We start from the raw sequence: 12,378 nt of genomic DNA on the forward strand, positions 1-12,378 counted from the left end.
GCACGGGCGGCATCGGAGCGGCGGCGGCGGCGGGACCCCGCGGCGGGCGGGGCGGGGCGGGCGGGGGCGGGGCATCGGGAAGGAGGACACGCCCCCTCTGTCTGGCCACGCCCATCGGCCCAGCCCCTCCGCTGCCGGAGGACCTGGAGAGGGGCGTGGCTTCAAGGAGAGGTGGGCGGGACTACCCGCTCTAGACCCCGCCCCTTATCTTATAACCCCGCCCCATCGCCGGCAGAGAAGCGAGAAAGGGCGTGGCCTGATGAGACGGGGCGGGGCTAATTGCCATAGTCCCCGCCCTCCGGTCTAAACCCGCCAGGGGCGGGCACGGGGCGGGGTCCCTGAGCAATGGGCGGGGCTATCAGCATAGCCCCGCCCCTCGGCACCGTTCCGCCGCCGTCAGAAGGGCGGGGTGTGGCTTCAGGGATGAAGTGGGCGGGGCGATCTGCTCTCGCCCCGCCCCTCGGGTCTAACTCCGCCCCTCGGTCTCGCCCGGTTCGCGCCGGTGGGGCCCGGAAAGGGGCGGGGCTTAGGCAGGGAGCTGGGCGGGACGCGCCTCCGTCGGCCACGCCCCTCGGGTCTAGCCCCGCCCCGCCGGCCCCACCCGGTGTGACGCAGCTCCGCGCGCCTACGTACGTGCGTACGTGCGTGCGCGCCTACGTGCGTGCGCGGCCCCGCGGGCTGGCAGGACCCGGATCGGCGGCGGCGGCGGCGGGAGCTGGAGCGGGGCCCGGGGGCCCACGGCCGCCATCACGGATTTCCTGTGGGACAAGCGCACCGGGCTGGCTGCGAGGACGGTGCGGCGCGGGGCGCGGCGGGGCGGGGCGGGGTGGGTAGGCCGCGGCCGGTGAGGGCGGCGCGGGGCGGGCCCGGCCTATGGGTCCCGGCGGGGCCGCGGTGGGAATCGGCGGCCTGGGTGTTCCCGCGGGGGCGGCGGGGCCGGATGGCCCGGGGAGATCGGGTCGAGGCCTCGTCGCCGAGGCCGCCTCGCCCTCGGCCGATCTCTCCCGGTGTCCCGGTGCTTCCGGCGCTGCACGGCGGAGGCCCCGCCCGGCGCGGCCGCCATCACCGTCTCCAAACCGGTTCCAGCCCCGCTGCGGAACGCCCCGGTGCTCGTTCCACGGAGACGGGGCTTGGCGGGCCGCCAGCGCCGCCTTCGCTCTCCCTTCAGTCAGCGGCTGGAAACGGCGAGGCTCGGGGGGAGCCCCAGGCAGAGCCCCCCCGTGCAGGGGGTACCGAGCCCGTGCCCCCGGGTCACCCCATCGCCGGGGCCGGTTCGGCCTGTCCAAGCCCTGCCGGTGATGTCAGCGCAGGGCGGGGACGGGGACGCAGCCGGGGGCATTTTGGATGGGGAAAATTGCCGCGGGAGCTCTTTGGGCAAAGGGAGCTCCGGCTTCTATTCCGGCCCTGGCACAGATTGCCCAGAGAAGCTGTGGCTGCCCCATCCCTGGGGTGTTTAAAGCCAGGCTGGACGGGTCTTGGAGCAGCCTGGGCTAGTGGAAGGCGTCCCTGCACATGGCAGGGGGTGGAACTGAGTGAGCTTTAAGGTCCCTCCCAGCCCTTAACATTCCACGATTTTATGATTCGTGCTTGAAACAAAAATACGCGTGGGGAGCGTGTGAGAGCTGTGGAGCACGGCTTGGCAGGGTCTGAGGGGCTGCGCCCGCTGTGCCATCTCACCTCAGGATCTTCTTGGCTCATGTTCCCCCAGAGAGGCAGAGCTGAGGGTCTGCAGGGCTCTGTTAAAGTCCATTGGGAAGGGTAGGTTTGCTTCTGGGCGGATCCCCGTGGGCAGATGATGTGTATCACAGATCTCCTGAGCTGGAAGGATCATCAAGCCCCACTTCTGGTCCTGCACAGGACATCCCATGAATCCCACCCTGGGCATCCCTGGCAGCGCTGTCCAAACGCTCCTGGAGCTCTGGCAGCTCCGGGGCCGTGCCCGTTCCCTGGGGAGCCTGGGCAGTGCCCAGCACCGTCTGGGGGAAGAACCTTTCCCTGATACCCAACCTAAACCTCCCCTGACACAGCTCCAGCCGTTCCCTGGGGTCCTGTCACTGGTCACGGAGAGCAGAGATCGGAGCTGCCCCTCCTGAGGAAGCTGCAGCCCCTGAGATCTCCCCTCAGTCCCAGCTGAACAGACCAAGTACCCCCAGCTGCACCTCGTGTGGCCCCCCCCCAGACCCGTCCCCACCCTTGTGTCCCCTCCAAGTGTAGATGTCCCTTGCTTGGCAGTAAACCTGAGGCATCTCTTGAGGAGCTGCTCTCTGGGTGTCCATTACTGGTGCACAGGGACTTTGGTGATATCCAGGGCTTCATTTCACCTTCCCTCAGTTTTCCGTGGTGCTGCTTCCCACCTTCCCAGGGAGCTTAAAGAGACAAGGTGCAAAAGCTGTTCCTGGAGCTGTGACAGTAGAGATGGGTGTGAAAAAGGGATATGAACCTGGGAAAGAGAACCAAGGGGCAAGCACAGCCCCTGTGGGTGGTCTCATCCAGCCCTGTGGGGCTCTGGGATCTCTCAGAGGTTCCTCCCCTCTCTCTCAGATCCCCTGGCTCGCTCACACGCGCTGCTGGTGGCCTCCCTGCTCCTGTCCCGTGCAGCTGTTGGGGCGGTCCCTGCTGTCCCCAGGGGTGTCTCACAGGGTCCCCACTGTCCCCGCAGATGCCGCACTCCCGAAGGTACCGCTCGTCGGAGCGCAGCAGCCGCGGCAGTTACCACGAGCGCTACCGGAGCCGCAAGCACAAGCGGCGGCGGACGCGGTCGCGGTCGAGCAGCAGCGAGCGGGACCGGCGGCACCGGCGGGAGGACAGCTACCACGTCCGATCCCGGAGGTGAGGGGGGGCTCAGACCTGCTCTGTTGTACAGAGTCACGGCGGTGTTGGGTTGGGAGGGAGCTCTGGGGACACGTCCAGGTGGATTTGGGATGTCTCCAGTGAGGGAGACCCCGTGCTCGTCCTGGGCAGCTGTTCCGGTGCTCTGCCACCCTCCATGGGAAGAACTTCTTCCTCGTGTTGAGGTAGAACGTGGTGTGTTTTAGTTTATGGCCATTGCTGCCCATCCTGTCACTGGGCACCACTGAAAAGAGTCTGGTACTATCGTGACACCTGCCTTGGAGATATTAATATGCAATAACGACATTTCCTTTCAAGTCTTTTCTTCTCCAGACTAACCAGGCCCGCCTCCAACAGCTCATTAAGAGAGATGCTCCAGTCCCTTAATCATGGCCTAGTCATCCATACTCACCCAAGTTCTGTGTGACCTTGGCCTGCTCTGAGCTGTCACAGCCTGGGCAGTGCTTGTCACCAAACGCCCTCCACTCCCCTCTAGGGAAGCTTCCCTGTCCGACCACCCAGGAGCCCCTCTGGCAGTGCCACTCCACCACCTGAGCTGGGACCGAGGCCCCTTCTCAGCGGTGGCTTCAGTGATCCAGTGGGTGCCCTGTTTGACTCCCTGCACACCCCACGCTCCCAGTCAGACCAGTTTCCGTACTGGCTCAGCCCTGGTTTCCCACAGCAGAGTCTCAGACATCTCAATCCTTAAAATTAATTTAATGTTGTTGCAATAACAAAATAACAGCTCTAGCTGATGCCTCCAGGGAGGGATCCTGAACAAAGGACCCGCTGAGCTTTTATCCCTTCACAATCTCAGCACGGGAAGATCTGGGGTCCTCATCTCCGAGTGTCCCTGAGTGTCCTTCACCTGGCTGGGACACAGGTCCCTGTCCCCATTGTTGTGCAAAGGGTTGGCAGTTCATGGCCCCTTGCCTTGTGCTCCCATCCCTCAGCTGCCACTGTCCCTGGAGCTGCCAGCACTGAGTGTATCCCCTCTGCCATGCTTTTGTGAGACACCTGGAGCGCTGCAAGGTTTTGGTGTTCCCAACATAACAAGGACATTGAACTGTTGGAACAAGGCCAGAGGAGGCCAGGAAGTTGTTAAGAGGACTGGAACACCTTCCCTATGGAGACAGGCTGAGAGAATTGGGGCTGGGAGAGTTCTCCAGCCTGGAGAAGAGAAGGTTTTGTGAAGACCTCACAGCACCTTCCAGTATTTAAAAAGGGGCCTACAAAGAAGCTGGAGAGGCACCCTCCCTGAGGAACTGTAGGGATAGGGCAAAGAGCAATGGGTACAAACTGAAAGAGAGAAAAATTAGGTTAGACATTAGGAAGACATTCTTCCCTGTGCGGGTGGCGAGACACTGGCACAGGTTGGCTGTGGATGCCCCGACCCTGTCAGCGTTCAAGGCCAGGTTGGACAAGGTGATCTGGTCTAGTGAGAGGTGCGGATCTTTAAGTCTGTTCCGACCCTTCAACGTTCCCCTCTGCATCCCCCTGCCCAGCTACGACGACCACTCTGCAGACCGGAGGGCCTACGACCGGCGTTACTGTGACAGCTACCGGCGCAACGACTACAGCCGCGAGCGGGGCGACGCCTACTACGAGCCCGAGTACCGACATTCCTACGAGTACCGGCGCTCCCGGGACCGCGAGGGCAGCTACCGGAGCTGCAAAAGCAGCCGGCGTAAGCACAGGCGGAGGCGGCGCCGCAGCCGGTCCTTTAGCCGCTCCTCATCGGTGAGTATCCTGCTGTGCTGCGCCTGCCCTGTAACCTTTCTCTCCCAGGTGCCGAGCTGGGTAAGTAGAAAACTCACTTTCTAACGCTCTCTCAGACTCGGCTTGAACTGTGTGTTAGAGAACTTTTGGTGCAGAGTGTTCCTGCCCGCGTCCCTGTGCGCCATGGCCGGTGCTGCCCTGTGCCAGCTGGGCGCGGGTGGCTCAGACCCTCTGTCAGTGTTGCCCGCGCAGGTGGGAGGACAGGAGTGCCCCGCGAGGCTGGCGGGTCCCCAGGGTGGTGCTGCAGCTCCTCCCGTTCGGTGATGCTCGTGGAGAGCTGTGTAGGAGCCCCAGCCAGGCAGGATTTGTGCAAGGTTCAAACAGCCAGCGCTCAGCTGGTCCCAGTCCCAGAGAGCCTGTGACAGGTGGCTTGCCCCTGTGGTCTCTGTTTCAAGCTGTGGCAGGAAGCCCCTGGCTCTGAGGGTTAGAACCTGCTCCAGAGCAGGATCCTCCTGGGTGGGCCCAGCTGACGTGGGGTGTCATGTGAGGGGCTTTGCGGAGGAGCAGAGCTTTTGGACCACTCAGTTCAGGTGGAGGCAGAACCATCCCAGGCTCTTCCTGGCAGCATCCCTGGCTTTCTCTTCTTGTCTGTTCTGCTGTTCACCTTCCACTTCTGTTAGACCCCAGACATGTTCTCTGCTCTGTGTGTGGAGCTCTCAGTGTTGTCTGGTCTGTTCTGGCTCTGTGTCCAGGGAGGGGATTGGGGGCTGGATTAGGGTCCCAAGTCTGCTGGCTGGTTGCTCCCAGGTGTGGGGATACTTAGCCGAGGAACCGAAGGCAGGAATTTTCTCTTCTGTGGCATAAACCTCTTATCTGCCTCATCCCAGGCTGTCCCTGTTCCCTGTTGGGCTCTGCTTCTCTTCTGGAAGTTAGTCCTTCCAGGATCAGCTTCTTTGGGGGAGGGTCTAGGAGGTGTCCGTCTTTCCCCAGGCAGTCACTGCAAACTTTTGGTTTTGGATGGATCGTTGTATTTAGAGCTGCTTCTGAAATCTCGGAATTCATCTTTCCCTGAGTGTCGGGGCTGGGGGAAGCCGTGTGGGCGGTTATTGGAGTGGGATGGGGGTGCCTGTGGGGGCAGCCTGGGCTTGTGCAGGACCTCCCGGCACCTGACTCCTGCTGCCCTTGCTCTGCGGTGGCCGTGGGGCTGCTGGGAGCCCCTCCCCGTGGCCTCTGGCCCTCGGCGTGCTCAGGCAGTCCCCAGGACCCGAAGGCCAGTGCTGTTCCTCTCTGAGCCCCCGTGGGAGCGAGAGCAGCCGGCCCCTTCCATGCCCCTCGGCTCCCTCACTCTGACAGCTCTGCTGTCACACTGGTTCGGGTTGGGGCTGTTTGTAGGTTCTTTTTTTTCTTTTTTTTTTCTTTTTTTTTTCTTTTTTTTCCTTTTTTTTTTTTTGCTACAACGAAAAGCAAACTGTTTTTTTCTTTTCTGAGCTAGTGTGTTGTATCTTGACATGTTCCCTTGCAATATCCCTATCGTTATATATTCCTCTGTGCCGTATGAATTGGCTGGGAATCTCCTCCTGCAACCCCTCCTCAAACAACCATGTGAATTTCCAAACCAACCAATGCGTGACGCTGGCTGCTGCGCTGGTTTGAAAATCTGATTGGTGAATGATGAATTCCCTGTCTGCCTGGGCCAGCAGCGGAGTCGACAGAGCAGCAGAAGGGCCAAGAGTGTGGAGGACGACGACGAGGGGCATCTGATCTATCGCGTCGGCGACTGGCTACAAGAAAGATGTACAGCCAAATCGTAACATAATTTAGCTCTCTAGTTAAGCTCCCATCGCAGTCGCAGATCTGTCTTATCTTTCTGTTTCATTTTATTTTCATTGTTTATTAAAGAGAAACCCTCTCCTTTTCCTTCCCCTTTTGTTAAAGCTACGTTTATATTGTGTATTGTTACTGAAGTGCCAGGGAATTAGGGCAGCTGCCTTGTGCAGCCGGTGTCAGCCTTCCGCTGCTCCGGTCTCTCCAGCTGTGTGCAGGTTAGGTGTTGCAATGCATTCTCCTCTGCCCTGTGTATCGCTGCAGCCAGGTCCTGCTCCCTCTCTCAGCTCCTTCCCTCTCCTTCTCTCCCTCCCAGATGAGATTATCAGCACCTTGGGGGAAGGCACGTTCGGCAGAGTGGTGCAGTGCATGGATCACCGGAGGTATGTGGGAACAGGAGAGACCACAGCTGGCAACAGAGCATTTTGGGCATCATGTGGGAGCCTGGGGGTGAAAATCAGTCTCTTGGTTTCCAGTAGCCTCTGCTGCTCCGGGCACTCACCCTCTCGTGTTGCCCATGTGCTGGGGGAAGCTTCTGGGCTGTTTTGTAGCAGGGGAAAGGGCACAGCCTTGGTGGACACCCCTTAATAATAACCTGCTCGAGCAAGGGTGGGGAGGCTGGTCAGAAGGTCCCTTTCACAGGGCTCACCTTGTGCTTTCTTCCTGTTTCTCCCACAGGGGTGGTGCACGTGTTGCTCTGAAAATCATTAAAAATGTAGAGAAATACAAAGAGGCTGCTCGACTGGAAATCAACGTGCTGGAGAAAATCAACGAGAAGGATCCTGAGAACACAAAGTGAGTGTGCCCTGGTGTTCAGCAGGAGGGGCCGGTTCCAGGGCTGGGGTGGAAGAGGTGCTTGGTGGTGTGTGGTTGAATGTGGTCCTAGATGGTTTTGGAGGCATCTTGGCTTGCTGTGGGATACAGACTGAGCAGGGAAAGGAGGAGCCTGGCGCAGGGGTGACACAGCTGAGCGGTGCCTGCAGAGCTGTTCCCAATTGGAATGTTTCTGTCAGTCTCTGTGTCAGGATGTTTGACTGGTTTGACTACCACGGCCACATGTGCATCTCCTTCGAGCTGCTGGGGCTCAGTACCTTCGATTTCCTGAAGGATAACAACTACCTGCCTTACCCCATCCACCAAGTACGGCACATGGCCTTCCAGGTGTGCCAGGCTGTGAAGTGTAAGTGTTCCCTGCTGCTCTCCCCCTGCTCTGGGCTGACCTGGGGAGCTGAGCGGGTTGCAGTTCTGCAACTGGTGGCCCAGAGCAACAAGTTTTTGCTGTGGTTCTGAGCCTGAGCCTTCCTGCCCCTCTGGGAATGAATCCTCTTCATTTTCTGATGCTTGTGGGCTGGCAGTAGCTCAGAGCACTCCAGCATTCACCCCCCTGCACCTTCTGGCGATCAATACAGTAAATCTCTGTGCTTCTACTGAAGCATCGTGGCCTGGACTTTGCCTGGCTGTTCACACCCAGGTTGAAACGTGGGCTAAACTGGTGCCAGGATAAGCAAACTGAACCAGTGATGGCTTTTTGTGGGGTGCAGCCTTGCTCTGCGTCTGTCCCCTCACCCCGATTCTTTTTGCTCCCTCAGTTCTGCACGACAATAAACTCACCCACACTGACCTCAAGCCAGAGAACATCCTCTTCGTGAACTCTGACTACGAGCTCTCCTACAACCTGGAAAAGGTAACACACTGCCTCAAGTTGGGTCTCCTCTTGGATTCTTGATGTCCCTGACCTTACCAGAGGAGTCAGACAGAGCCCCAGGAGATGTGGGCTCCATGCCTTCAGGGCTTTGCATGATCTGCCAGTGCTCAGGCAGCGCTAAGTGAGCCATGGTGACCCCAGGCTGGTGGTGGGAGCTTGTTTGGGGCTGAGCTGTGGGGCTGCCGAAGCTTTCCCCTCCCGTGGTGCCCTCAGCTCTGTAAGGAAGGGGCTGGAGCTCGCAGGTGACGGATCCCGTTCTCCCCATGCAGAAGCGGGATGAGCGCAGCGTGAAGAGCACGGCCATCAGGGTGGTGGACTTTGGCAGCGCCACGTTTGACCACGAACATCACAGCACCATTGTCTCCACCAGGCACTACCGGGCCCCTGAAGTCATCCTGGGTACGTGCCACTGGGTCTCTGCCAAGGCAGGTGTGCCCCTTGAGGGCACTGAGTGCTGCCCACTGGGCTGGCCGGTGTTGAGCTTCCACATCATTCAGGAGCTGTCCTGGATTTGCCCTGGGAGGTGGGAAGTGCTTTATTTACCAGCTCTGCGGTGCTGTTTCCTGGGAAGGCCGTGGTTACGGTCCTGTCATTCTGGGGTTGTTCTACCTGGAGAAAAGGAGGTTGAGGGGGGACCTTCCCACTCTCCACAACTTCCTGATGGGGTGGGGTCGGGTTCTGCCCGCAGGGAATGAGGGACGGGGAAGAAGAAATGGTCTCAAGTTGTGCCAGGGTTGGACATCAGGAGGAATTTCTTCCTGGAAAGGGTGGTCAGGACCTGGAAGGGGCTGCCCGGGGAGGCGTTGGAGTCCCCATCCCTGGAGGTGTCCAAGGAATGACTCGATCTGGCACTCAGTGTCCTGGCCTGGGTGACAAGGTGTGGATTGGTCACAGGTTGGAGTTGGTGATCTTGAAGGTCTTTTCCAACTTTGATGATTCCATGATTATTAGCTGGTGTGTTGGCATTGCTGCCAGCTGGGCAGTGAATTGCCAGCAGAGCACCAGGAGCCTGGCTGGACTGGGATGTGTTTTTTCAGTTACTTATTTTTAAAAGGAAGAGGGATTTGGAACCTTGGGTTGTAACTGGATCATTTATTTAAACAACATTGTTTTTCAGAGCTTGGCTGGAGCCAGCCCTGTGATGTGTGGAGTATTGGCTGCATCATCTTTGAGTATTACGTGGGTTTCACCCTTTTCCAGGTGAGAACTGTGTTGTGTGGCTACTTCCCAAGTGGTGAGAGGATGCTGGCTGCTTCCAGCACAGCCCAGAGGCCCTGGGACTGATAGGCCTGTGTCTTGTAGGGACACCCGAGGCGTTGGCCAGGAAGGGGTTCTGGGTGGGGGAATACCCAGGGCTGGAGGCAGAACCACTGGCATCTATTCCATGCCTTCCCTTTACATTTTCTCTCCCTCAGACACACGACAACCGGGAGCACCTGGCCATGATGGAGAGGATCTTGGGGCCAATTCCTTCTCGGATGGTCCGGAAGACAAGGTGAGGGAGGCCAGCTGGGCACTGCAGGTTTGCCAGCCCTCCTCTGCTCCGTGGGCAGTGGTTCTCCCTGAGGGATCCCACTTTGGAACTGCCTGCTGAGCCAGCTGGCTTTGTCCCACTGGGGCTGGCACCTTGCTGCTGCTGCAGGGGGTGTTGTGCTCAGGTGTAACCTGCTCCCCCCTGTTACTCTGACAGGAAACAGAAATATTTCTACCACGGCCGCCTGGACTGGGACGAGAACACCTCAGCTGGACGCTACGTCCGGGAGAACTGCAAACCACTGCGGGTAAGGCAGCTTGGCCCCTCTGATTCCCCCTCTGGGCACACTTGGGCCAGCAGAAGGGTCAGACCGGCGACTTTCTGAGGGAGCCTTGGCTGTGCCAGGCATAGGAAGCTGCAGCAGCCTGAGTTTAATCTGAAGTGGAGCACAAGGAGGGCACGGAGAGCTCAGGAAGTGCCTGGGGAAGGGAGGGTGTGTGAAAATCCATCAGTTCTGGGGAGAGGAGCACAGAGTTCAGGTCCTGAACAAACCAGCCTTCCCCCAGCTTAGCCTGTCAGCCCAGGGAGCATCCCAGGACAGGGTTGTAGCCTCCTTGGGCCTGACCTTCCCCCTGCACCTCGCAGCGATACCTGACCTCGGAGGCCGAGGACCATCACCGCCTGTTCGACCTCATCGAGAGCATGCTGGAGTACGAGCCGTCCAAGCGTGTCACCCTGGCTGAGGCCCTCAAGCACCCCTTCTTTGACATGCTGGGCATGGAGCCCAGCACAAAAATGTGGGACTCGAGCCGGGACATCAGCCGGTGACGCCACAGGTGCCAGCCAGCCCTCGGATTCTAGCCCCCGTGGAGGCCTGTGTGATTTCTATTCAGACACTTGGTGCTTTTTTTTTTTATACATGAGATGAACTTCCTGGACACGTTTGTAAAGCTGTTAATATGTGAGATACTGTAAATAGCCCAGATTCTCTGTCGGCCTCGGAGCACCACGGGCCTGACCTGCTGTCGCTGCTGCCATTCTCGTGAGGTGAGGGGGCCTGTGTGTCCGTGCTGTAAATACCTCTCGTCACGTGTTGCTTTGTCTCCTGTTCCTGCCCTCCTCGGTGTAAATACTCCAGGACTCGCAGCTCTCTGTAGCTTATCTGTTTCCTTGTAAGTTATGGAACTGGTGGGACTGCATGGGAATTATTTTTTGGATCAATGTCATAGCCCATCCCCACACCAGAGTTTTATAAGAATTTTGTACAGTCTTTGTGAAAAATAAATATGAAGTGAATAAAGCACCTGGTCTGGGTTTGGCCTGACAGCAGCTGATCCTGGGGCTGTTCTGCTGTGCTGTGTGGGGGGAAGGAGAGGGATGAAAGGAACTTTGTGGTCCAGGAAACCAGCTCTATCCACCTGCACCATTCCTCCCAAGCCTACACTGAGTAGGAGCTGCTTTTAGCCCTCAGGGCTGCAGCTGGACCTGAGTCGATGCTGGTATGGGCGTCAGAAAACCAGGGGCTGGCCCTTTCCTCATGCCCTGGGTGCGGTGTTGGCGTGGGAGGCAGAAGGACAGCGGGGCCCTCAGGTGTTCCCTTACCCCAAGAAACCTCTCAGCCTTAGGTAGGGTGGAGCACTGGCTGCTGGTGGTGGCTGTTGGAAGAGGGGTGTCAGGAGCCCACATCCAGCTGTCCTACACCCACCCCAGGGCTCTCTGTGTCTTTTTGGCTCTTCCCAGCTCTGCAGGGACGCTGGGCCTTGGTTTGGACTGTTCCCTGGGCATTGGTGGGGCTGTTTCACAGCCGATGGCAGGCGGGAGAGCCTCGCTGGGGTGTGGGAGACAGATGTGCTCTGCTTGGCCCTCTGCGGTGGCACCATCAGGCTGTGCCAGGCTGTCCTGGCCCTGGCGGGCTCTCACTATGTGGAAGGGAAGGGAAAGGTCTGGTTTCACCTGGAGTGAGTGTGGGGGAGTCTCAGCAAGAGTGACACTGAGGGATCTCTGTGGGCTTGTGATCCTGACTTACCGAGCTTGGGCTGGGAGCCCTCACCTGCCTCCTGCGGCAGCAGATCCTGTCCCCCTGCCCGTGTGCCCAGCCCTGCACTGAGGTTGGAGGAGAATTAAATTGACCAAATCACACCTGTGGTCTGGCTTAGACTTCAAAAAAGTAACAATCTCATGCTGGTGTCCAAAACCCAAACCCACAGCTCCTACCTCTGCCTGGAGCAGCTCCGGGCTTGTGTTGAGGTGGGAGCTCACCTGTGGGATTCGTGTGTCACTCTCAGCCTGTTCAGAGGCTAAAGAGTCTTTTTAGCAGTCTGCTGAGCACCGAGAGCTGGGAGGGGACCGAGGGCAGGGACGGCTGCATGTCCTGCTCCCGGGATGCTGAGGAATCCCCGCTCGGGACGGGGTCAGTGTGCAGTCCGCGGGCAGCTGGAGTGGATGGATTTGGGGATTCCTATAAATAACCGGTCCAGGAGACACAAGTGAAATTCCCCAAGTGCTCGTCGTGCCGCGAGTCCCTCCCTGGGGGTCGGACTCGGCGCCGGCGGCTCGGTGACAGCTGCTGGGGTGGCCCCCGGGACCCGCGGGGTCACGCCTGGGGGGGCTGCGCGGGCAGCAGGCGAACGGCACCGAAGCCGCCCCGGTGAGAGGAGGGAGCCGGACCGGGGGCCGGAGGTGAGGTCTCGGGGGGACCCGCAGGAGAGGCCGCTGCCCCGGTAGGTCCAGCAGGGCGGGGACCCGGCACCATGGGGACAACCGGGGGCGACGGGGCCCGTCCCGGGGTCCCGGGAGAAAACGGGGGGGGGGGGGGGGGGGGGGGGGG

General features: G+C 59.5%; 1 protein-coding gene and 1 long non-coding RNA gene across 4 annotated transcripts; one reads left to right on the top strand and one right to left on the bottom strand.

The window, feature by feature from the left end:
• The first annotated feature begins 637 nt into the window (after positions 1-637).
• CLK2 (CDC like kinase 2) lies at positions 638-10,851 on the top strand. Of its 3 annotated transcripts, none has more exons than XM_042034635.1 (13): positions 638-794; positions 2,660-2,829; positions 4,335-4,569; positions 6,246-6,342; positions 6,689-6,755; positions 7,051-7,167; positions 7,386-7,552; positions 7,962-8,056; positions 8,347-8,476; positions 9,195-9,277; positions 9,493-9,572; positions 9,768-9,858; positions 10,197-10,851. In XM_042034635.1, the coding sequence occupies exons 2-13, from the start codon at positions 2,660-2,662 to the stop codon at positions 10,377-10,379; spliced, it is 1,515 nt and encodes a 504-aa protein (XP_041890569.1). In that variant the 5' UTR covers positions 638-794; the 3' UTR covers positions 10,380-10,851. The 3 variants fall into 3 exon arrangements, with proteins under 3 accessions (XP_041890569.1, XP_041890570.1, XP_041890571.1); XM_042034636.1 differs by having other exon boundaries at positions 6,249-6,342; XM_042034637.1 differs by lacking the exons at positions 638-794; positions 2,660-2,829; positions 6,246-6,342 and having other exon boundaries at positions 4,551-4,569.
• Positions 10,852-10,945: 94 nt separating this feature from the next.
• On the bottom strand, positions 10,946-12,354 carry LOC121667708. Its single transcript, XR_006017137.1, has 3 exons — positions 11,811-12,354; positions 11,578-11,654; positions 10,946-11,470 (listed from the first exon to the last, which is right to left on the bottom strand). It is a non-coding gene; the product is annotated as an uncharacterized LOC121667708 (long non-coding RNA).
• Positions 12,355-12,378: the final 24 nt, after the last annotated feature.

The sequence above is a fragment of the Corvus kubaryi genome, unplaced genomic scaffold (genome assembly GCF_017639235.1).
Source record: "Corvus kubaryi isolate FWS band 111438036 unplaced genomic scaffold, C.kubaryi_AGA036_p1.0 37373, whole genome shotgun sequence".
NCBI classification, from domain to species: Eukaryota; Metazoa; Chordata; class Aves; order Passeriformes; family Corvidae; genus Corvus; species Corvus kubaryi.

What these genes read in the sequence shown, in the direction of transcription:
- CLK2 (XM_042034635.1), top strand. Translation starts at nt 2,660, where the DNA reads ATGCCGCACTCCCGAAGGTACCGCTCGTCGGAGCGCAGCAGCCGCGGC. An exon ending in CGACTGGCTACAAGAAAGAT is followed by an intron (nt 6,343 to 6,688) that starts GTACAGCCAAAT and finishes TCTCCCTCCCAG; the next exon opens with ATGAGATTATCAGCACCTTG. An exon ending in AAGGATCCTGAGAACACAAA is followed by an intron (nt 7,168 to 7,385) that starts GTGAGTGTGCCC and finishes TGTTTCTGTCAG; the next exon opens with TCTCTGTGTCAGGATGTTTG.